Source organism: Pholis gunnellus (genome assembly GCF_910591455.1).
Source record: "Pholis gunnellus genome assembly, chromosome: 19".
Classification (NCBI taxonomy): domain Eukaryota; kingdom Metazoa; phylum Chordata; class Actinopteri; order Perciformes; family Pholidae; genus Pholis; species Pholis gunnellus.
Window position 1 is genome coordinate 567,774 of NC_136546.1, and position 24,669 is coordinate 592,442.

The 24,669-nt window shown below is 42.8% G+C and overlaps 1 protein-coding gene across 1 annotated transcript in view; it reads right to left on the reverse strand.

Moving 5' to 3' along the window:
* ccdc85cb (coiled-coil domain containing 85C, b) overlaps positions 1–24,669 on the reverse strand; it is a 43,867-nt gene that overhangs the window by 3,513 nt on the left and 15,685 nt on the right. Inside the window, exons 2-4 of the mRNA XM_079179825.1 lie at positions 10,967–11,046; positions 4,664–4,765; positions 446–538 (exon numbers count right to left, since the gene is read on the reverse strand). Of these exons, the coding sequence (XP_079035951.1) occupies positions 446–538; positions 4,664–4,765; positions 10,967–11,046 (275 nt within the window). The remainder of the gene's footprint in view (positions 1–445; positions 539–4,663; positions 4,766–10,966; positions 11,047–24,669) is intronic.

A 24,669-nucleotide genomic window follows, 5' to 3' on the forward strand; every position in this document is an offset into this window, starting at 1 on the left:
CTCTGAATCTGGAATATGGATCTGTTCAGTAATTCTTATTGGTCTAATGTTGTGCTCTTTTCCCCAGTCAGAGACACAGCCAACCAATCAGGAGTGGGCAGGATTAAGATGGGGACCTCACCTTCCTACACAGCTAGTTACATTAATTTAAAAAAAAAAAAAAAAATGACAACAGCATGGATGAGACTGATGCAGCTGAACAACTTGCTGTAAGTCAATTTACAGAAAGTAAACTTTAAAATGTTTTCTTTTATCAATTTGAAAAATGTTACCAAAAACAGGTTGAATGAATGAAGTTAAACTAAATGAGTGGAACAATAAATGGGACAGAAGGCAACATGGAACAGTACAAAAGCCAGCTTCAGTGAAAGAAGAAGCAAAAGTAGATTTGACCTGGTGCGATGGTGATCAGAAGAGCAATACATTTACTCGGTGAATGTAGTACCTTCATGGCGTGCACCACGGCCTCAGGCTTCTGGACGCAGGACAGGTAGCCTGTGGCAGGAGAGGACTCGCTGGTTGGGAGACGGCCAGTACCCTGAGGGGGGGAGAAGAGGGGGAAACTAAAGTTTTGTGGGATTTCTTCCAAAGCAGTCAGTGCACAGCAAGGACATGAGACAAGGGGGTGACCTGCAACAAAGAGGCAGGTCTCACCCCATCTGCTGAGTCAGAAGAGCTCCACCTCACAGAGCTCTTCTCAACCACTCTCTCCTTCTCAGTGGGTGTTTGCTTCTGATCTAACACGAGAGATTTCTTGTACCGTAGCACTGAAAATGCCACCCCTTTCCTCCCAACTCAAATCACCTCTCCTCCCCTTGTGTTTTTCTTCCCCTTCACCATGTATTCAACTCCCAGCCAGGTCTGCTACCTGCACAGTGATTTGAACCTGGTGTGATGGGAGCAGCCAGCCAGGGAGAGGACTAGGGGGTTGCTTGAATCATCCTACCCCCGGTTAGTTCCAGACAGTGGCTCTCTGTTAGAGGGACACAGAGATCTCTGGGACACACAATGGCACCATTCACTGTAACCTGGCATCGGGGCCCTGCATTAGACACAGCTCCGTGGCTCTGTTAGCCCGGGTTAAATTCTCCGCTCACTGGTGATGCGTTTGTCAGCTCCTCCGCACCCGCTGACCCCATTTAGGTGCCAGAACGAGCCCACACAACCTAACAGCACAGAGATAATAAAATAATCCCACTGAAGCCAAGAGGGATGTTATGTGGAAACTGACCAACCGTCTATTCATGTCACGTCAACCACAAGAAAAATAGATTTGCCACTGGTCCTGTAGCTTATGGCCTGACAACTGTTTGTTTTCAATGTAAAACGATGCTTTTATGACAAACAGAAAGGTCGGTGAAAGATAATCAGCATGCCTGTGAGAGAAACAGAAACAAAGCGGTGGGTTTGCCCTTTGGTTTTCATGTAGAAGTTGATGTTATTCACACACAGTTATAATATTTATGTTGATGAGAGTCTGCTGCCATGAGGCATTTCATTCATGAGCTTTGATATCAGGAAATCATGGACAAAAGGAAAAGGTTAATATGAATTTGGGGGTTTCTTGTCAAACAAAAGGTTCCACAGCACGCCCTAAAGTCTCCTGTGTCCTTTGAGTGCAACAACAATTCAAAACACTTCCTACTTGCCACTTAGGCATCATACAAATTGTTTTTTAATCATAATATTGATGACAAAAGAAGCCAAAGTTGCAAAATGTCATTTTAAGAAATTTGCCTAAATGATATACAGTTTATGATCAACGAATCGGTAAAGACAATGAATAAACAAATCTGGGCCTTGATGGTCTTTCATGGTCTTTGCTACAAAGTGCTGGAATGCAACAGAGCACATTTGCTCAAGTGACACATACTTTAAAAACATTCTTAAGTTTGAGTATTTCAGTTTTATGCTACTTTGTACTTTTGTACTACTTTAAGACATTTCTGAGGAATATGTTTCCCTTTGTATTCCACTATTTAACAACTGTAAGTTGCTACTTAGTATTGATGACCAGCCCTGCTTACAAAAGCATTATTATGCAGTAATAGCATTACTTTGACATAATAAATAAATAAAGCCAATGAAATGCTCACTACAGTCGAGTCTGTGAAAATTACTAGAAACAAATGTATGACTGGAAGTTGGAAGTTATTTAGTTTGGATAATGGTGTGCAGGACTTTTATTTTGTAGGACAAAACATGCCAAACCACTGGCAAGTTCCTGTAGAGATAAGGACATGAGTGATGTGTAGGGTGGTAGGTATTTACTGTGAGTCACCCTCACATTATTAAATGCATAGTCCACATAGTTGAGAAAAGAATATATCCTCTCATTAAATAACTGGTTTCCCACGGAGTAAAATGTGTTTCTTCCTTTTTTAAGGTCACAGTAACAAATGGAACTGCTTTATTATATTATTTATATAGCTCTTCTGCAATGGACTTTGAAGTCAACTACAAGAAAACAATATGTCAATGACTGTCGCCCTCTTTTGATGCTCTCTACTGGGGTAAAAGCTATTATTTGAATGTGTTAACACTTCCTGCCAGCACCAGGTTCAGTGTGTTTTGGTTGTGTATTTGGAGCTGGAGCCGTGCAGGAGAGAAACAGATTTGGACAGCGCTGAGACAGCCAGCTCTGGGCCATGTTTACTGTTCATATGGAAATAGAGTCGGGGAGGGCTCGCCTGCATAAACAGGCCTGATTTAGGCCTTGCTGGATGGGGGGGGAACAAACGCTGTCAGAATCAATGGTTTGTAGTTGGAGCAAACAGAATCAGAGCCGACTGTTGAGTGTTTGTGAGAATCACGCAGGCTGGCCGCTTCTTTTTGCTCGTTTTCTGTCAGACAATCTCACGCACACTCACTGACCTGAAACTGGGCCTGAATGAGACAACGGATTCATGTAAAGGATGAGCTGATAGATGAGGATCCGGTTCACTGGAGTTCTGCTGGTATAGTCTTTGGCTCCACGTCTCTCATCGTTTCTCTCCCTCTCCCAACAAGGGCTTTCTCTCACACGTGGGTGAACTTAGGCCACATTAGAAATCAGGCAATTGATCAAGTGTGTCTCCGGGGAGTTGTCATGACAACAAAGCCATCGTGAGAAGAGGACTTGAATCACAATAATAAGTTATTCTGTACTGCATGCCAGCATCCTACTGTAAGCTAGCTGAAGTCTGTGCTGGTAGACGGGCTACCTCATGGTGACGCTAGGAGATAGTCCTGCATGAAGCCCCCCATAAAACCGTCATCTGTTTTCACACTAAAAAGATAGAACATGTTAATTAGTGAGGCTTCAGAGGTGCTAGTACATGGACTGTGTTATCTCTGGACTCAAAAACACAAGTGATGTGCCAATCTCCTCTTCTAAAACGTCTAACTATTCCTTTAACGTTACCCAACAAGACATGTGTGTGTTTCCGTGTTAGAAAAATGAATATGTTTTAAGTGAAAGTGAAATTGCAACCTAATAGACCTTATGTGGTTATGTAGGTTGACGTTATTAGCATTACGTTTTGCTGTTTGATGATTTTCGTCAAGGAGCCAAAGTTTAAACTTCAAGTCAATATCATGACCTTGTTTGTTGTGAAATGAAATGCGGGGAGGCAACCATCGAGATCATTTGCAGTTTAAATCCATCCTCCTGTGGGGGCAGACCTCTCGTGGGGTCAAGGTTTTCATGGACATTATTGAACGTCATGAACCTCCATGAGGAGGCGGGTTTGACCCACGAGCTTAAAAGGGTGCGAGCCGCCTCTGAACGCGTCAGCCTGTGACCTCACACTGGGCCTGTGATTAAAACCCAATATTGATTTTTACACATGGAAGATTTAGTCCTCTGGTTAGTGGCAGACCTGTGACCTTCCTTAGGCAGTCAGAAAACAATTACCCAGCCTCTCTCCCAGACACTGGCTGGGTCAGGAGTGGCAGTGGATTGTACAGGATTATTACTCTCATAGAGGGATTCAGTTCAAACAGGCCTGGAGGGGAGGAAGAGAGGGAAGGCTGACTCCTTTATTTTCCACTCTGTCTTAGTTTCTCTTCTTCCTCTTCTCTGTATCACCCCCCTCGTGCCCTACCTCGTTTCACTCTTTCTTGTTCTTCCTGCGTGTGTTTTACTTCCTGTCAAGTGAAAGAGATAGTGAGGTTGCCTGTGGAGGTATAATTAAAGAATTAGAAGTAAAGTGATTTAGAGCCGAGTTGACTTGATTCCAATGTGGAGGCACTGGTGTGTGTGTGTTAAGAGTGAGTGAGTGAGTGAGTGAGTGAGTGAGTGAGTGAGTGAGTGAGTGAGTGAGTGAGTGAGTGTAGTTAATTACATTCAATTCAATATATTTCGTATAGCCCAAAATTACAAATTAGCCTCAGAGGGCTTTACAATCTGTACACATGCGACATCCTCTGTCCCGCGACCCTCACGTTAAATTAAACCCCATCTATACGTAACCACGTTTGTATAATCAATGCAATGGTGATGATCTTTGAATGACTGTTAAAGTGGTCAGGTATGAGTGGCTGACTATTTTAGGCAATGTGAGTCTATGTGTCTGTGTGTGTGTGTGTGTGTGTGTGTGTGTGTGTGTGTGTGTGTGTGTGTGTGTGTGTGTGTGTGTGTGTGTGTGTGTGTGTGTGTGTGTGTGTGTGTGTGTGTGCTGACCATGTGCATGGCGTCCTGGCGTTGGGGCAGTGAGGACAGCTGGGACTCTGAGTGATAGAGGGTCATTCCCTTCCTCAGGGCACGAAGGTCACCTGGGTTAGACTGATGAGAACAAAACACACACAAAAAGACAGAGAGGTATAAGGCTTCAGTGCCATGTCAATTAAAAAGATATTAATTAATACAAATTGTTGATCCAAAATAAGATAATGACCACAATCTTTCCTGTTCCATGTGTTCCAGAGGCTAAAGGGGGAGGGACCCAACCATTTCCTCTATTTATACACTGGATGATGCTATCCGTGATGTCATTGGGTCAGACCAAGTATGGGGGGGAGTAGAGTATGTACAGGTACATTTGTAGGTTAGTTGTGATCTGTTTTACATTGTTGTGAGTGTATAACAAATTGTAAAGCATATCAAATTGTTGGCTACCTAAAGGGGTGCTGTAAGGTAGAGCTCCGTTAACTATTGGAGTCATTAATCAGTGTCACCTGCACTTATGGTAGGAATTAGATCCTGCTGATAGGAGGCTCTATATAAGGAGATGACTTTGACTGAACAGGGGAGAGAAGATCAGTGTGTAGCTGTGTGCAGGTGATTATGTTACTTTATGATGAGTTGAGTTTATTCAGTACGCTAAGTTAACGGTTGGTTTGTTTGATATATGTTTGGTTACACGTGTAGCAGGGCACCTTTGTAAATAAAACACCTTTTATTATTGGAACAAAGTCTCTCGTGTCTGCCTCCTACCACTTCAGAAGCCACTCCGGTCAGGCTTCACCACACATGTCTACATAAAGATGTATATCTGTACAAAAACCTAATGTGTGTTAGAACCCGACCAACACTGGATTTCTGAGGCAGATGATGTTATTACAACAACATTGCAAAGATCTACTAACAATAAATATTGACCAATATAAAGTTTTTTACAGCCCGACCGATTCATATTTGAATTTAATCAATTCAAAAACAATATATTCACCATTATCAATTTCTTTACTTCAACACAAACAAAGAGGATGTTTAATGAAGAATCATCATTAACCATAAGCTCAACGTTTGTGCTTGTTGAAGAGAAACTTCCTGGCTACATGACGTCAAGCCGTCACTCAAGAGTGTGTGGATTCTACTCAGGTAGCTAATGCTAGCTAATGCTAGCTATCCAGCTGCCTGCAGAAAGCCACGCTGATGAATTAGTAGGCAGACTTCTACCCTGGCTGTGCTCTCAGTGATCATTCAAGTGAATGCCCTGTACTTAGTTGAAGCATCTGGTACTGACATTGTTGCAGGTCTGTTATTATTCTTGCTCAACTGTTTTGCACACATAATCCTAAAAAAACATAGATGTGCCATGTTTTAGTTGTTTTACATGAGCTAATGATAATGATAATGTCTATATTGGTGAGGCTCCACAGTGTATCTGCAGATCTTTGGCGATGGTTCATTGAGGACCCTGAGGTTCTGCCTCCTCCAACACTGGCACCTGCACTCTCATATTCAGTCTGACGCTATTGCTTTGAGCACATTTGCAGAGCTTTTTTATTCATTGAGGCTTACGACATGAACAGCACTTCAGTGCGCTGGGCTGTCTCACGCTGTGCCGTCATCGAGGGCCATTACACAGGAACAGAGCTCTAAGATTTGCCCTCATGAGCAGCCATAGACCACTGCTTCCTGGAGGCGGTAAGCAGCATAGCTTCTCTCTGTAGGCAGGAACACGGCAGCTCCACTGTTCCTTATGACATTTCTCATGTCACGCACCAGCGTTCCCTCTGCGCAAGTCGCGGCGTGTAAACACACATGAAGCCCGGGAGCACCCTGGCAATAAATAGCCCAAATGAACCGTGGGTGTGTGTCTGTAAATGCGTGGACATCATGCTGTGGTGTCACAGTTTGCACACACACACAAAGCTACAGTCAGCACTCCCCTTGTCTTCTCTGCTCTTCCAGCTTAGTATCCTGCTCCTCTAACCTTTCTCAATCCTTCCCTTGGCACTTCTTGGTCTATCCTTTGGGTTTTCATAATTATGGCCTCAATTCTGTACCTTTCTGAGCGTCTTAGTCATTTCTCCAGGCTTCGTGTCTATCAGCAAGCTATGCCCTAAATGTTACATCTGTAGGAGGGACATAAACACACAATCCATGGAATGAAAACATCTGTCAACTAAATAGGACAACTTAGTAAGATCAAAAATCGTCCTCTAACAGGGTTTCCAGCATCTGAAGAATAGATAGATAGATAGATACTTTATTCATCCCGCAAGGGGAAATGTGTTTGCTGCAGCAGCAAAAATGTATTTAAGCAATCAAATATTCCACCTCTGCTAAGTCTAGTTTAACAGACAAACAACACACGTCTTCAACTTTACGTCCCTTCCTGAGTTGACCATGACCACTGAGACCAACAAAGCTATTTGTGCCTGGGACAGTTGGCCTTCTGCAGCCTTCTTGGCTAGCCCTCCATCAATCCTTCTATCGGAATGTTCTTGGTGCTGACAGGGAGCATCGTTTCCTGTGTGAGTGCTGAGGTGATTACGCCTTGACAAAAAAGTAGACAGGATGGCAACTTTTGCGTGCTCCTTGTGTGCCATAATTCAGTGGAATATAGAACAGAACCGGATTGATCGGAGTAGCCTTTGTTAGACACTGATAGAGTCTGACCTTAGATTTTTCCTCATCTTCCTTTAAATATCAGGACTAGCTAGCTCTTACAACAATACTGTTTCTTTATTTGAATGGGTCCTAAAATGGTGAGGTAAAGATGCCTGGGACTTCATCTTTAGCTTCAGTGGTTTACCACAATATGATGCATGTAGCCACAAAGAGCATTTGAGACCACTTTTACAAAGTTCTTGTTATCATCGACTGAATCGAGTCACCCGGAAACATAAAAAACTCTCAGAGAAGCTTAATTAGCACGCTAGCTAGAGCTAATAGTTTTAGTTAGTGATTGAGAGACCTGCTTTTGTCAACCTCTGAAATCAAGGACCTATTGTTTTCAAAAATTAAGAATTGCAAGATTTGTAAACCGCATTATGTGACCTGGAGAGGAACTAAAGCAGGTTTCAATCACCTCTTTCATCATTCAGATCCACTGGACACTACCGCAGTCCAGCCTCACAAAATTAGCCTGCAGAGTGTCATCTGATTCTGTCATATGAATCATTCAATTCTCAGAGTCACACCAGACGCTTACATGTTAAAAATGTTAGAAAGTGGAAGTGAGCCCATAGGGAAAGCCACAGCGCGCCTCACCCTTCAGTGAGCTAATAGAGATAAGTTGAAAGACATGGGGGATCTGAGTGTACACCTCAGTGTGTTTACACCTGTGCTGTGCAGGCCCTTGCTCATTTTCACTGAGGGACATTGCTGTCAACTCCCTCCCTTCTCCTTTAAGCACAGTCAAATCCTTCAGCCAAGCTGGTTTGGAGGGTCAACATTCCAGAGATAAGAGGCTATTGTTTCCTTCAGGCTTAGCAAGTTCCACTGGACCAGTTTCATAACACAGGAAGTTAGGCAATATGTCCATTGAGGCAACTAATCCATTGTAACAATTCCCTCTGCTATTCAGACTCTATTACTTACTGGAGTACACTTCTGTTGTCATTACCAACCTTACAATTTAATGGAGAGCAGAAATGATTAATAACACCACCATCAAAGTAGTATTTCTAACTCCAGATGTTACGCATTCTTCAGTTGCGCTCACACACACCAGTTGACAGCCATGCATTATGGGTAGCTGGATCTACCTGTGTTGTCCCCCGTACCTTAAATTATTCAGCCCATCAGAGATCCCAGGACATGTGTGTATCATTTATGCACCAAAGCACAATGTGGCATTCATTCACCTAGGGTACCTCGTACCAAACAGACAGCTCCAAGGACAGGAAATGGTATTCTTGCCAAGATAGACCACAAGCAGGGTCACCTGTGCTTATTCATTAGCATAGCATGCTAGCAGTGCAAAGCAGGGACACAGAAGCAACACCTCTCTAAGGTAATGCAATCCAATTCCTTTAGGCTCATAACACTGGCACTGCGTCACAAGGGTGATTCTATGGTAATGTTTGAGGCGGCGCTTTGTTGTATTGGACTGTATTTTGATGGACTTAATATTTGGTACACCAAGTAGGCCTGTGTGGCCTTCAACATTTTGGGAAATAAGCTCATTCACTTTCCGAGAGTTAGATGAGAAGATCACTACTCATGTCTGTACAATAAATATAAAAAAGGTACAGCCAGCAGTCACTTAGCTTAGCATAAAGACTGGAAACCGCTCTGTCCAGAGGTTAGACCATCAGCACCTCTAAAGCTCATTAATTAACATGTTGTGTCTCTTTTGTTGTGTAAATGTCAAATTGTGGTTTTGTGGGTGGTTCTGTGCAGGATATTTCAGTGACTTCCTGGAGTATTGTGACCCTCGTTAGTTGCCAGGCAACCAGCAGACACTCCAAACAATGTGCCTTTTTTTTACACTTTGGGTTTTTGTAGAAATTAAATTTAAACTTCTAGACGTTATGCTAAGCTAAACTAACCGGTGCTGGCTGTAGCTACATATTTAGCACATGGGAGAATTTTGCTTCAGCGTATGAGCGTGAGAGCGGTATCAATCGTTTATCAATCGGTTCATCTTACTCTTGGCAAGAAAGCAAGTAAGCGCATCGCCCAAAATGCAGAACTATTCCTATAAACGTTACCATAGAGTTGATTCAGCACCTGTGTGAAAGTGTTATTATAGACTTAACATTACACCGTTAAGCATCACTGCAGCTGAGTGCATTACATTGTACAAGTGTTGCTAATATTGTGTCCATCCTCTGCATAATAGAAAGCAACAAGCTCAAAGCCGTGAAAAATCCCACCACCAAACGGATAAAAGAGTGAAAAGGCAGAGGAGCCAACAAACAGATGTTTCACAAAGTTACCTTTTTCATCTGTATCTGTGATAAACTATACCGGCTATAAGCCTGGGGAGAGAAACACATGATAGTATATATATATATATATATATATATATGTTCACTATTTGATTACTCTATATCTGGAGACATTATTAATAGCAATGGTAGCAACTGTATTCTTCCTGGGCTCCACATAGGATAAAGATACTGTTCAAAAAAATACTTTTATAGGAGTATTCTGAAGAACAGCAAAGTTCAGTTGTGTCATGGTGACTCCCCATTTTCATTTTCGTTGTATTAGTCACAACTTTACTCCATTAAAGTGGGATTCTATTACATTCTATTTTAAGTTATATTAATGCAAGAATATACTCATCCCAACCCCAAATCGAAAGCAAAGAAATAGAAAAGACGTCGTCACTTCAAAAGTGAACAAGGACTATTAGTCGACTACTAAGCAGGGTCAAATTATATGTCCTGCCTGCTGTGAGACAATGTGTAGCACCTAATTATAGCACTTAAGGGCTAATTATGAGGACCATTGAGGCTTCATATCAGTGATCCCACCCACACTCTCTGCCTACATATGAATCTGCTGGGAGATAATTGGTGAAACAGAAGTCACTTTTTTTAAAGAATCACTTGCTTTGATTTAAACTGTGAAATTCCAACTCGACTGTCTGCAGCCCTACCTACATTCAAATGACTGAATCACATCATGAAACTGAAAGATAACAAATGATATATGAAAGATGTTTGAATATATCTCAGGAGTTTTTACCTATAATTAATGAGCCATGTTCCACAATGGGATCCCCCAAACAGGACCAATTCATATCTGTCAGTTATACATTTCACCATGTGTCTACCTAAAGTGGTTGTGTGTATGTAACACACACCTCCGCAGACTGACATGTGAACCCTCTGTGAACCAGGTCGGTAATCCACCCCCTCCTTCTCACGCTCCTACCTCCACTCACTCAACCCTCCATCTTCCACATTTGGGAGGAGTCAGAGCAAGGTCAACTTTGGAAGAAATGCTTTACTCTGTCACTGTCACTTAATGCTTCTTTCCTCTCTTTTTTCCTCCTCTCATCTTTCCTCCGCTCCCACAGTTCGCCTCAGGGGCTACCATCATGCTCGCGACTGAAGCTGACTGACTCGCCATGAATTAAACATGGATAAACATATTCTCCAACCAACAGGCAGGCTGTTGTGAGGGGCTGGCTTCACAGAGGTATCAGGCAACCACTTCTATCGCATCACAGCTGCCTATCACATGGTTTGGGTGAGTCGGATAGTTGCACAAGAGGTCTTTGGTGAGCATATAAGTTCAAATAGTACTGGGTTGATATGCAGCAGCATACATAGTATCTGTATGTGTGTACCTCACCTGTGAGAGAAGCTTATTGTTATCATCCTCGAGGATCCGCACTTTAGTCTCCAGCTGCCTGATGTAGTTGGAGGAGGAATCTAGAGCACAGAAGAGAAGAAAAGAGGAGAAGTGATTAGCATTTCAAAGAGCTCAAAGGCAGACACGACCACTGGAGCTAAAGGTCCCCATAGAGCTGGAAAAGGAAAGAAGGAAATTCATTCTCGGAATGGGAACTTTCACATCAGGGTTAAAGTCTAAAATATGTGCAATACCCGTCTTGTGATGGAGCAATGATCTCTTAATGTGATAATTATTTTACAATTATTTTACAACTCAACAACTCGCAGAGGTCTGAATTTGCTGCTTGTAAGGAATTAGCATACTTGACTATGTGTTTCCATGTCCAGTCTCAGTGAGTATCAGCAGGTAAATGAGATGCCCTGATAATCATTTTATCATTACTTTTAATAATGAAGGTGAAGATAAAATGGATCATTTGAGTCTGTGAATAAGGGTTCTTAGGTACAGCAGTGCTTTGACCTAAATGCTCAGCATGCAACACGTACACAATGACAATGTTCACATTCCTGTTTAGCAGTTTTAATCTCAATCACATTCACCATTTTAGTTTAGCGTATTAGCACGTTTACATTTGCTCATTAGCACTAAACACAAAGTACAGCTGAGGCTGATGAGAAAGAGTATAAAGTCATAGACATAATTTTAGCACTGCCACTTACAGCTACTTTAAATACTAATCAATCTGTCTATGATCTGTGCTGCTAATCATATTTTGAGCCAAAAAAAAAAAAAAGATATTCAATTTACAATCAAACAAAACAGAGAAAAGCTGCAAATCATCACATGAATCATTGAGCCCTAAATGTAGCTTTTAGTAAACACTGTCAACTACTATTAGCATTACTCTGCAAATCCATCCCCCATGTATAGCACCTTGTACAAAGCCCTCATGTGCTATAAAGACTAGTCGTAGCCTGATGTCAAGGGTCAAGCACCGAGTGTTTCCACCCAGATTAGCAGTGCTTGACCTAACTTCTGACCTCATACTTGACTGGGGCCATTTCACAGTTCAGCCCACATTCTCCTGCACCACTCATTCATCTGCAAAAACACATCAATGCCATATTTGAGATTTGTTGCAAAACTGTCTCTATACACCTCACAAACAATGCAACTGTGGCCTAATTGCTCCACAGAGATTCCCTCAGCTGTTATTGCTGCCTCAACATGAATCAACTCTACTGAGTTCAAACCAGGGACAGGAGCTGTGTGAAGCGTGGAGGTGCGGTTTGACTCAGTAGGTGGCAGAGAGCCTGTTATCTCAAAAGGCATGTTTAATTTACAGTGGGATCAAAGTCGCACTCTGCAGCTAGTGGGGAACACACCGCTTTATTTTATTTAGTTTTATAAGTGGAAGTACAGAGAGACAGAGAGTGGAGAGGTTGCTAATGAGTATGCTGGGCTGAGTTAAGATGCAGAGGAGAAGCCACCGCTGCACACACAAACATCACAGCTTGTTGCATGACTGAGGTAACTTTGACCTCAGTTTGTCTATAACTCACCCTAACATGTCGAACCAGACTGTCATTCATGTAACCTAGTTTATCTGCACTTTGCAACCAGGGGGCACTGTTCTGCAAACATACAACATTAAAAAAACACTGGCAGCCTGGAATCTGTAGATTTGCACTGAAACACACAATCACAGATTATAGCTACACCATTGTTTCACACTTTGGTGGACATGCAGTATGTTTGTATACACTTAAGATAGTGTGGCCAGCCTCCTGCAGGAACTTGAATTATTAAACATCTAGTGAATCAACCTAGTTTCCATAATCAGGGGAGTAGATAGAAAGCATATGTAGTTCGTGTTCAGCCTGAGAATGATGGATTGGCCTTAAATATGCTTAACTTGCTTTCCAAAGACGTCGAGTCTGACTTATACCAGAGATGGCAAATAAATGCGCAAGTTTCCACAGCCGTACACTGTGTGCTCTCTCAGTACCAAGCCTGTCCTGTCCACTTCAGCATCGGCCCAAATGCTCCGTAGCATTAATACAATTCAAATCTGATTACTGACCAGCTGCTTTTACGAGAACTTTCCTCGTAACTTCTTGCGTGCATTTAAACGTAAAAAGACAAAACATGGCGTGTACTAATGTGAAACCAGTGTCTGTTTTAGATTAAGTTACAGAAATTCACAAATGTATGCACAAAGTATTTAATTTAAAAAATAACAAAAATATTTCCAATTTACTCAAATCCAACATTGTTTCCAATGGGGGTGAATGCTGGCAGCCCTACCAGGGCCTGCAGGCCTGTCTATGTCCAACCCGTTGACCAGCGCAGAGCAGACAGTGCTGTCAGTTGGCTGGTTAGACAACGGTTGGACAGCTAGAGGAGGCTGCAGTGGCCAGAGCTGGTAATCCCCTCTTCCTGCCTTGTGACCCCTCTAATCTGGATTCATCTGCTAGCCTGACCTGCGGCCAGATCTCAAGCCGATTAGGATGAAGGTTCCTCAGCCTTCAGTCCCCACCAGCACACTCAAACAACAAAGAGAGAAGGGAGAGGGGGAGGACGGCAAATTAATTCTCATTACTTTATTTCTCAGTGGCGTGTATATTTAGACTATTTACAGAGATTGAGATCTCACCATCAGTAATCCAACACACTCAGCAGTCATCCGAGTCCGTCAGGCTTATTTTCATCTCCTTAGAAAGAATTAACCAAAAACTAAGATAAGCAATCAAATATGAATATTGATGAATTGCTCAGACTACTCCATTTGACTAGAGCGCCTAAAGTGAGGAATTCCACTGTAACTAGTAGTCTTCATCTCACTCTAAGCCTTTGATGTGCCATACAGGGCCACGCTAAATCTCAGAGCATCACACATGACATGATCAAGAGGCTCCAGACAGTCCTCCTGGTGGGAGAAGGGTCAGGCAATTAAAGTGCCACTCCTCCAGCTTTTTATCCCCTCCATCCCTCTGGCGTCACATACTCTCCACACCCCTGCTCCACGAGGCTGGAGGGAATGCTGCTGATCATACAGGGATCGCTTAGCCGAGCCAAAATAATTACCCAGCTCAGCATCTACTCTTTCACAACAAGCACCCAGAGAGAGGCAGTTATGACTTATGCATAACATGAATGCAATTGTAAGAGCTGATATGATGATTACCAGGTGCTGTGAAGTAGGAATGTAAAAAGTGTTAATCTCAGAGAGAGACAGAGAGAGAGACAGAGAGAGACAGACAGACAGACAGAGAGACAGACAGAGAGACCTCTTCTATACAAAGCTCAAGTAAGCTATTTTTGTAAGTGTTGCTTACCCACTGAATTGAGCAGATGTATCTTTATGTGAGAGCGTGTGAGAGAGTGTGTGTGTGTGTGTGCGTGTGCGTGTGCGTGTGCGTGTGTGTGTTTACGCAGGACAAAAGGTGACGCAGACAGTGGCGCGATGCCGTCCCCCTCTCTGCACGTCCTTTTGTATCACGTCAGTGCCGCTGTGACCCACTTCCAGCAGCCACTCCCTCCTTAACTCTGCTCCACTCCCAGTTTCCCCTCTTTCTGTTCGATCATATCTCTCTGCTCTCACTTCTGCTTCTTTCCGGCTATTAAAAAGTGTACAGCTGTTTTAGAGACATTGGTCAGTTCAGCTTTTCAAGAAGCCAGGCTACCAAAATACTTGGTGCAGTCCTCTAAAGGTCATGTCCTCCACTGCTTCTACTTTGTGTCCCCATCTGTCTGTTACAGCTCATTCTGCCTCTTCACCACGCCACAGCTACTCAGCATTACATTGTTAGCATGTTTTTCAGATAGTTTTACGGCCACCTGGATTGAAGCCCAACCTTGTGTCCCCCCCCCCCCCCCACTGCTAATCAGAGCTACACCATGGAGCCCACACTGTCACTAACTGAAATAATTATCAACTAATATTTGTAAAAGCCAAAAAGCGATTTCAGAGACAAGCAGACAGAAGGTCTACAATATGTGTTAGAAGGATATATCAAGGATGTTAAACTGATTCAACAGTGAAAACAGTTTAAAAAGATAAAGATAAAAGAAGTATAGCAGGGCCATCCTTCAATCAGAGGATCGGCTGTTCGATTCCCAGCTCAGGCTCTGCTAGTAGCATGTCGATGTGTCCTTGAGCAAGACTTAACTCCAACATTGCTCCCGTAGCTGTGCCTACGGTGTATGAATGTAATAGAATCTGAATTGTAAGTCGCTTTGGATAAAAGCGTCTGCTAAATGACTGTAATGTAATGTAGCTAGCTTAGAATAGTGCTAATGCTAGTTAATGATATGCAAACGTACTCTGCTAATGTTAGCTCCACATAGAAACGTAACAACCTCTCCGGGTAACGAGTATCACTATCACACAACATTTAAATCAGGACGAGCTCCAAATCCACTGAAGCAGCCTGAAGACAATCCGACACTATTGCTTTAGAGTCTACGGAGACAAGCCAGATAGTCTGGCCCTGTTCACAGCTGGCCGATGCTACACTATGATTGGCTAACTGTCGTTCAAGGGCTGGATTTAGCAAAGGGTCCATTTTTAATCCAAAATCCAGATTAAAACAAATGCAGATCTAAAACTTCATGCCAGTATTGTGTTGTTGATGTAGACAGAAAAGAAGCAACCATAGTATCATAAGGTCTGCATCAAGCATGAAAGTCTACTCTTGGCCTCTGGAATAGTTTGACAAAATCCCAACTCAGTGCCCGCCAGCTTTTTCCCAGAGCATTCAAATGCATTTGAACACACAGTTCTTCATCAGGTGTTGTCCAGGCAACCATTGGTTTCTATTCATCCCCCCCATGATATGAATGAATGAAATAATCTTAAACAGCGATGTAATGTTCACTGTGATGGAATATACAACTCAACCTGCCAACAGACTTAAAAGACAAATCTGGTGGTATTCTATCTTATGGTCAACAAATCCCATGAAAAGTTCAAAGCCTGATATCTTATTCTTCTGTGCTATAGACCTTGTTTTTCAAAAACTATTACAAATACATCAATGAGCCACACTGCTCCTGTGTAACATGCTCCTCCATGACCATGAGCACTGTAACTGTAGTTTCATTTGAATTGATCCAACATGTACCGTCCTGCTGTTAACACGCCTCAGTGCATCCAATCTGCAGCGGTAAATAGTCCCCAACAAATGCACTATTTAGTCCTGTTTGAGTAATGGTTGAAGAAAACTACGATGCCCAGCTCTTTTAGGAAATGGAGATTGTTTTTGTGAGCCATTCTTAAAGATTAAGGTCTTCAGTAGGAATGAAACAGCTGAAACTTGAGGTATGGTCCTTTCAGTGTGTGATTTTGGATAATATAGCCGACTAAATGTTTTGGGATAGTTCCAACAGCAGTCTCTTCCTCCTCCCTTCCCTCCATTTCTAGTTGGCCTTTCCTGTAAATGTGTCCTCTCTGGTGCGGGGCAGTGGGGCAGTTTATTGGAGGTCAATGCAGGTCACTCCTTCAGCAACAAATTGGGAAGTACAGGCAGAAAAGCATGTAGCCAGGCATGATGGTACAGGGGTGCTGTGAACATTAGGATTGCTATTGTTAAAATTAGAGCACACATGTACAAATGCACACTGGACATTTAGATGAGACTGACAGGAATGTTATAATAAGAGCAAAACCAGCCTCTGTGCTATTGAATCCATGGTCTTTGCTACATCAAAGTAGCTTTGGTAAAATTGTATGGTTAAAAGAACCCGGCTTCTCTTCTGTTTTCCAGTCAGATCCCATGGCCCATGGAAGCCTGCAGTGCATTGAAATTACTCTGCTTTTATTATTCCTGGCTCAGCTCTGGCTTTCATCTCCTATTCACAGCTGTATCGCAGTGTTTTAGCACAGAGACATGGATATTCTCTCAGCGATGTGTGTGTGTGTGTTTGAAGAATGAATGAGTGCTCATGTGCAGCATTTGTAAGATAAGGAATTCATGTGGGTTGCATGGTTGTCTAAGGTGTGTGCGTGTGCGTGTGCGTGTGCGTGTGCGTGTGTGTGTGTGTGTGTGAGAGAGAAATGTGACTGTGCGAAAAAGGGGATTTTTAAATCCATCTGTGATGATTACACTGTATGTGAAGGACTATGTGTGCTCAAGGCAGGAGGTTGGGTTAATTACCTCAAGATGTGAATGAAAGAGCACAAACAGTCCAACAGTCTCTCTTTGCACCAACACCCAAGTCAAAGTACAGTGAATTCCATGAAATTTTTGAAATTTTTGAAATTTATCATACAAAAAAAACTCCATTAACCAGCAACTTCCAAAACCTCTTGAAAAATCGGATATCATATTGACTGAGGCCCAAAAAAATGAATTGGGAAATAAAGTGAGGGAAAGAAATGTGAAGAGAGAAATGAAACAAAGAAGGAGAGGCATCACTGCTGGGGGTCACAACATTGGTGAGCAGGACAGGAAGGAGGAGTTGCATTAGGCCTCAACTAACAGCTTTTTTACTTATTCAATCATCTTTTACTTTTTTTTTTTGCATTGTTTCCTAAATAAAATGTTATAATAGCAAAAGCTGCCTATCAAAACTACGCTGAGCCAAAGATGATATATTCATTTACAGTGAGGCAGACTTCTCGTTTGTATCCAGCAGCCTTCCATTCTGTCAGCTGAAATGATAGCAGTTAGCATATTTTATTAGCTGTAGCTAGCGAATTAATGTCAACTTCGGGAGTTGGTTGAAAATGACATCTTTAGCTGACTTTCCATGAAAAAAAAAACCTAACTGTGTAAGAGTATTGACTTTTACAAGAGAATACTGTTACACAGAGGATGAGGACTAACCAATGAGCTTGGGAAATATAACGCGGTCTTGGAAGATGCGTGCCGGGTTTATGTCATGTATCGCATGTCTGTTGGTCCTGCATGCAACCCTTGTGTATCTATATGAACTGCATGTGTGTGTGTTTGTGTATTCATGCATGTGCTAAGCCAACGTCCGTCCGTCCGTCCGTCCGTCCGTCCGTCCGTGTGTGTGTGTGTGTGTGTGTGTGTGTGTGTGTGTGTGTGTGTGTGTGTGTGTGTGTGTGTGTGTGTGTGTGTGTGTTCTCAGTCCCTGCTTGGCTGCCCAGCACTCAGTCATAGCCAGGGTACACTGACCAGAGGAACAAAGACAAGTTAAGTGGTCACCCATGCTGCATTATTGAGGGGGATGGCAGAACCTGGCAACCCAACCACGTAAGCCACGGCCCCTGGAAGGGCTTCAAAGGCTCTAGTGGCTCATCAGCTGGCGGGGAGCTAACCCCATCTGACAAGACATGGCACCCGCTCTAAGGGAGAAAGAACGCCTCCTCACGCACTCTCTGGTGTGTGTTTGTGTGTGTGTGACAACAGCACAGTTTGACTTCATGCTTGAAGAGAGTGACTAGTGTGAAAGTGTGAAAGTTAAAGTGCCAAACACTTCAAAAGGACGACTAAAGTGCATCAACAACTCTTAAACAGTGACCAAATGAAATCGGCTTTTTAATCATTTGCTGCTTGTCAACAGCCAGGCCAAGCAGGATCACAATAATCACAATAACCACAGCAGGTACGTATGGAATTACACCTGCTGTCGTCATTTGGCGTTGTTGGTCAGCTGGGGCTCTTAAACAATGAGAGCAGTGTAAATGCCTATTGATCAGCATCCTTAGTGGGAGAGAAAGAGAGAGAACCAGTGTATTTATAGGTGTTCCAGCAGACGTGTTGCTGTCACACATCTGCCCCGCTCTACCCCCTTGTCTCCTCAGCTCGTCGTCACCACCCTCACAGGGTCAGCAGACGCCTTCACACGCCTGCAGGAGTGTGTCGCGTCTGTGTGAAGTTAGTGTGTGAGTGCGATTACATGCGTACATGTTAATGTGTGGATGTGATTATAAATAACTCATTATGTGAACATTATGTCAAAAACCTTGTGAAACCCCAAAAAATGTGCCTTGCATGTCCATAAAAAGAATCAAAGCGCAGCAGTGCCGCAGTGTATTTTTGTGCTGATCAGGCCACTTGTAAAGCTAGTGCCCTCTGCCCTTAATCTTTTGATTAGACTAGAACAATGGCAATCTGGCAGCCAGTTGGGTTTATCCCATGAAATCAAAGCTGTGGGCTTATATTTGGCCCTCTCCATTAATTACTGTCCATGTGTGCGTGTTGTGGTATTCACTGTGAAACAAAGCAGAAAAGATTAGTGACGTTTGTTGTTGGATTGGCTCTGTCTGTCTACAGGAAACCTGTGGGTCTGTAATGAATTGTTGCAGATGACCTTTCTTATCCATCTCTCACGTCTGTATTAAGCAAGTACTGCTAACATTATACTGAGTGGTAAAAATCAGAGTCCATGAAAGTCTTCTGGTTTAGGTGCACTTTGACTTTCTAGGGTGAACAATGTCTTCTGTTGAGTATTATCCTATTCCAAGACCACCTAAAAAAAAGCCTCTTGCAATGTCCCACTTAGTGACACTTATGGCCCTTGACACAGAGTTAAGGGTCTGAACTCCTGAGTGATTTAGGATGGGACACTACATTCCTCTGGCTGATCAACCAGGTTGATAACCAGATTTTCTGCTGGCGTAGAAGAAGATGGTTGCAACCCACTGTGGATTTGCTAATCTACACGATACTTATCCTTTATTTGTTTTGAATACACAAACTGCACAGTCCCTTTATTCAAATGACAGTATCATAGAGCTATTTAGATGGGATGATTTGTTGTGGGGATTACATGTCTTTTGCTAGCAGGAATTATGAATATTTACTTGCTGGTTAAATTATGCCCTGTTTCAATAAAAAAAAAACTGAACTGAACTCATACACAGATATGTAAGCTGTAAACATCTGGATGTCATCTGAATGATACCCCACAGGGACCACCAAAGGCTTTGCAGAAGGCTGGTTTTACCTCACCGAACCCACCGCAATGTGTAAACAAACACCAGAGGGCATTGTGGGTAAAGAACGTCCTCCCGGAGCCCATGGCCCTCTCTAACCTCATTCCTCTCCCCGTTACCACGGTTTCACCACCACAAACCCCATGGCAACCTAATTTGCATAAATCTGCATACCTCCCCGTTCCTTTACAAGCCCGTCTGTCAGAGTGCTGAGCTGGCAGAGGTTGTGCTTATGTAAGCAGAGTCTAACAGCTAGCAGTTCAAATGGTAGATACAGAGAGGGTTCCTTCAATAAGAACCCTAACCCCTTCATTATCGGCCTCTGAAAATCCCATCTGCCATGCGGGTTCTGATGCATTCTGCAAACTGAGGCTTCTTCCAGTCCAGTGAAAATAACCTTTTCCTTCCAGTGACATCAGTGGTTTCATTACCGTTTACAATTACATGAATAATAACCGCCTCAGATTTCATTCAAATGCAAATCTATGAGAACGGGAACGCAGGCCAGATTCATCTCATGGCTCTGCTATATAATTCAAGTGTTGACCTCTTGCTCTGGTGTTTTTGTTGACTATGTGCCTAAACAAACCTGTGACCACATGCTCGCAATCTGGAAAATGACTCTGTTAAAGAACAGTAAGAGTAACCCCCTACAAAACACATAGCTGTGGAATCACTGGAGAGCTTTCTCACTGCAAGAGGACAATGCTCTCAAATGAAACAGAGAGACAAAAACCCATCCATCCACTGGTGTCATCTGGAGCTCTACCGACTATTAACGGCGCACTGATGGATAAAAGGGATCTCCGAAAGGGCTATTAGCGCAGTAATTGCCACAAAGAGAAAGAGATCTTACATAAGAGCTGCCCACATAGACAGCCATCTCATCCCACCCGCGGCTACAATCGGATTGATGTTGGACCAGAGTTCCATAGCCTTTGACTCGCTCCGACAGCAGCGTTTTGAGATGTGGTGAAACTAAGCGAAGGAGACAGCGCTTATTCTCCACAGTCGTCTGCAAAGAGGCCATTAGAAAGCAAACAGGAGAATGAGAGTGAGACGTTCATGCAGTAGACACTGCAGACACAAAAAGGCATAATAACCAAGCAGACTAGCGTTAGCGCAGACTCAGGGCCAGACTGCAGCTTCATCCAGGTCTCCACTACAGAACTCATCATCCATGCACTGAATTTTAGACAGATTTTTCAACTTGAAAAGTGACCAATGTATTTGGCTGTCAGTCAAAGACATCCTCATCCTCTTTGCAGGGTAGAACTGTCTGAAACATATCCAAATGGGCACACACACACACACACACACACACACACACACACACACGCTATTTTTACCCCCCCAATATAATAGAAGCTTGTAAAAAGTTGCAGCAGTAAAATAACATTTTAATCTTCTAAGCGTCTGCACACACACACACACTCCCTTTTCCTGACTATGGCAAGACGCCTAGCAGCTTCAGAGAGACACAGACAGACAGACAGACAGACAGACAGACATAGACAGACATAGACAGAGGGGCAGAGATAGATACAGACAGGGGCAGAGAGAGAGATAGACAGAGACAGAGAGCACATGTGCATCTGTGTATGTTTGTGTGTGTGAAAGATTCCGAGGTATGAAACATCTCAGAGAGGAAGAGCTAAGAGGGCGTGCCAGCAACCTTTTAAGAGGTTAACTTTACGAGTCCTGACAAGCAGACATCAGGTCACACTGGATTTATGGCTCTGTGGCTGCATCCAGAACAAGGTTTCTTGACTTGTCTTCTGTTTGATCGGAGCTGCCAAGCGTTGCCAAGGTGTCTGATCGTGTCTAATCATTTCCAGCTTAACCTGGAGCACAATGCACCATCCAAAATGTTCTCTTTGTCTGTTCACAGCTCCCACCTTTACTTTCATACCCAATTCATCAATTGACAGAAAAATAAAAACAGAAAATTCACTTAAAAAGGAGCAAAATACCACGATCTTAGCATTAATATAGCAGCAAACAGCTATCATCTATGTAAAGACGTAGAGCAGAGAATCCCTCCGTGTGTTGTTATCAGAGCTTCACCACTCTTTGTTCACATGCTTGTAGTGCATGTGAGCGTGCTCCTGGTGGCTGCTCTGCACTGCTCTCATACGGCGTTTACAGCTGATAAGACCGTCTTGACCAACAGCGAAGCGTGGCACCCACCCTCCAATTCCTTCTCAGGTAAACACTGTTAGCCCTGTCAGCATGTTTGTCGTAGTTTATACTGTTAGCGCTGTTAGCTATGAGTCACCAGCTAAGGTGCTGCCATGTTGAGAGCCGAAAGAAATATTACCAATCTCGTGTCTTGCACCTTAAATTGTTAAATGCAATTTGCAATTAAAAACCAAGATACGGAAAACACAAACGGAATCGTCGAATTTCATCCTGAAAATGAAATAAACTGTAAAATTCGGAATATCATGGTATTGGCCAAAATGTGGATGCAATTTATAAAAAAATCAGGGTTTTCTCTCAAAAGGATGAAATGTTTTGTTTTATGAATGTATTGAAGCATTTTCTTTGATTGAAAAATGTTGAGTTACATGAAACACATTGAAATTCATTAGATTATGAATATTTTCTTATTGAATTGCTGAAATTCTATTCATCCACCACATGACACTGATGACAAAATGTGCTTAAATCGTAATACACAAAACTCAGAAAAATGTAAACGATAAACAGACGTAATCTGGAAGAATTATGGAAATGTAAACAGATTTCCAATGGCCCTATGAATGTGTGTGAGCTCTACAAAGTATACGATCAATAAAACAACTCAACCTAACAGCTCCAATCCTGATAGGGATTAATCACACAAGTAAACATTGAAGCTAATGAATGGCTTCATCAAGCAGCGTTGTTACACACATCAACCCTTTTCCCACCCTCAGGGCAATAATGACATTTATTACTGCTGCTGCTGGTGTCACAGCAGTTTAAAATAGGGCATTACATTTGATAGGATGTTGGTTTACGTGGATTATAAATTGTATATATCCAGTGGCCCAGTGCATAGGGAGGGTTGTACATGTCAATATACACGCTGCTGTTGTAAGGGTCCCGATTCCATAACTGCCATTGCAACACTAAAAGTACTCCATCCTTTTAATAGGCCTAAACCCATCTCTGACTTTATAGCCATTAGGTTTATTAGTGTAGCTTGTACAAGGACACACACACACACACACACACACACACACACACCTAATGGAACTCATCAAGCAGTAATTTCATTATACAGGACCTCCCTGACACCCCATCATCTGGTCGTTATGTCACGCTTTCTCACTTCATGATGCATGGCTATCATTTACACAGCAGGGTGGTTAAACAGGCGCTTTGGTGTGTATCATCCTCTGCCCGCCTCATCAATCCAACAGCTCTCTTTGGAATGTTTTTAGAGTCTGTGTCTCATAAATGAAATGAAACATGTGTTCCCAAACTATAAAATAAGAATGTTTGTGATAAGGAAAGTACAGCTGTGGCTGAAGCTGATAATTCCAAAGCCACTGAACGGTAGGAGAATAAATATCATATTATTGGCTACTGGGTAAATAGTTTAAAGGACAGGGAACATTTAAAATGAGTCCCTCAAAACCTCAAGATAAGAATCATTCAGCAGATCAAATCTAAGCTTGGTTAGTTGTTAACGAATACACTGATTATGAACCTTAAATAGTTAGACAACACAATACAACAACATTCACTTTATTGCAGTGAGTTACATGAGAACATTGAAACCCCTCTCATGTCTGTGCAGTAAATACAAAGCTACAGCCAAGCTTGGCTGGGGTAGAAAGTTGTCCGACAATGGTCCGTTACGAAATGGTCCAGTTCTTACACCCCCACTCACACCTCCATTACATCAGAGACCTTTACAGCCACACTGAAAAGGCAGCAGATGAGTCAGCTGCAACAGCAAGACTACCTTTAGCCAGGTCAGACACTGCTCGGCCTCCATTGTCTGCTCCGGAGCCAGCTGTCCTCTGGGAGCTGCTGTGTCAGCTCACATTAGCTGGGAGTGACACAGATCAGAGCGAGCCAGTGGTGACCAGGTGGTCAACCACTCAATGGATGTCACTAACAGACCCACGGTGACAGTTAATCACCAACAGAAACAGCCATGGATGAAGGCTGTTCATACACTCCCTGGAGATTTTAAACAATACTAACACTAAAATATATATGGCTTCATAAAAATGATTGAGAAATGTTATGAGAGGAAGGCTTGCCAGAAACTACATCAATGCTAACTAAACAAGCCGTTGTGAGCCTCTTTACAAATGGAGGGTTATCAGACCTCTAATCATTTAATGTAAAATCTCCAGATTAGCAAACAGGAACATATGCTAGCTCTTTGTCCTCGATGTCAACCTCTTGCTTCTCTTGCCTGAAAATTCTACTTTCTTCATTGTTTTAAACTCCCACACTCAAAAGACACACATGTTAGGCTGGTGACTGTAAACTGCCCTCAGGTGTGAATATGTCCGTCTGTCTGTCAGCACTGTGGCAACCTGTCCAGGTTTTCACCGCCTTTCACCCAAAGTGTGTGCTGGGAAAGGGCTCAGCTTCCTGCGGCTCAGCTTCCTGCTGCATTAAATCAGGTAAAGCGATGGATGGCTTTTTGATTTTGTTGCATGTGTTTGACGCCAGCACAGTGACCAAAGGAAAGATGCAGTGGCATACTGATATTTATCTGCTTCACTAGCCCACAATTTGGCCTCATTTATGGATGACATAAACTGTACTTTTTCAATACTGC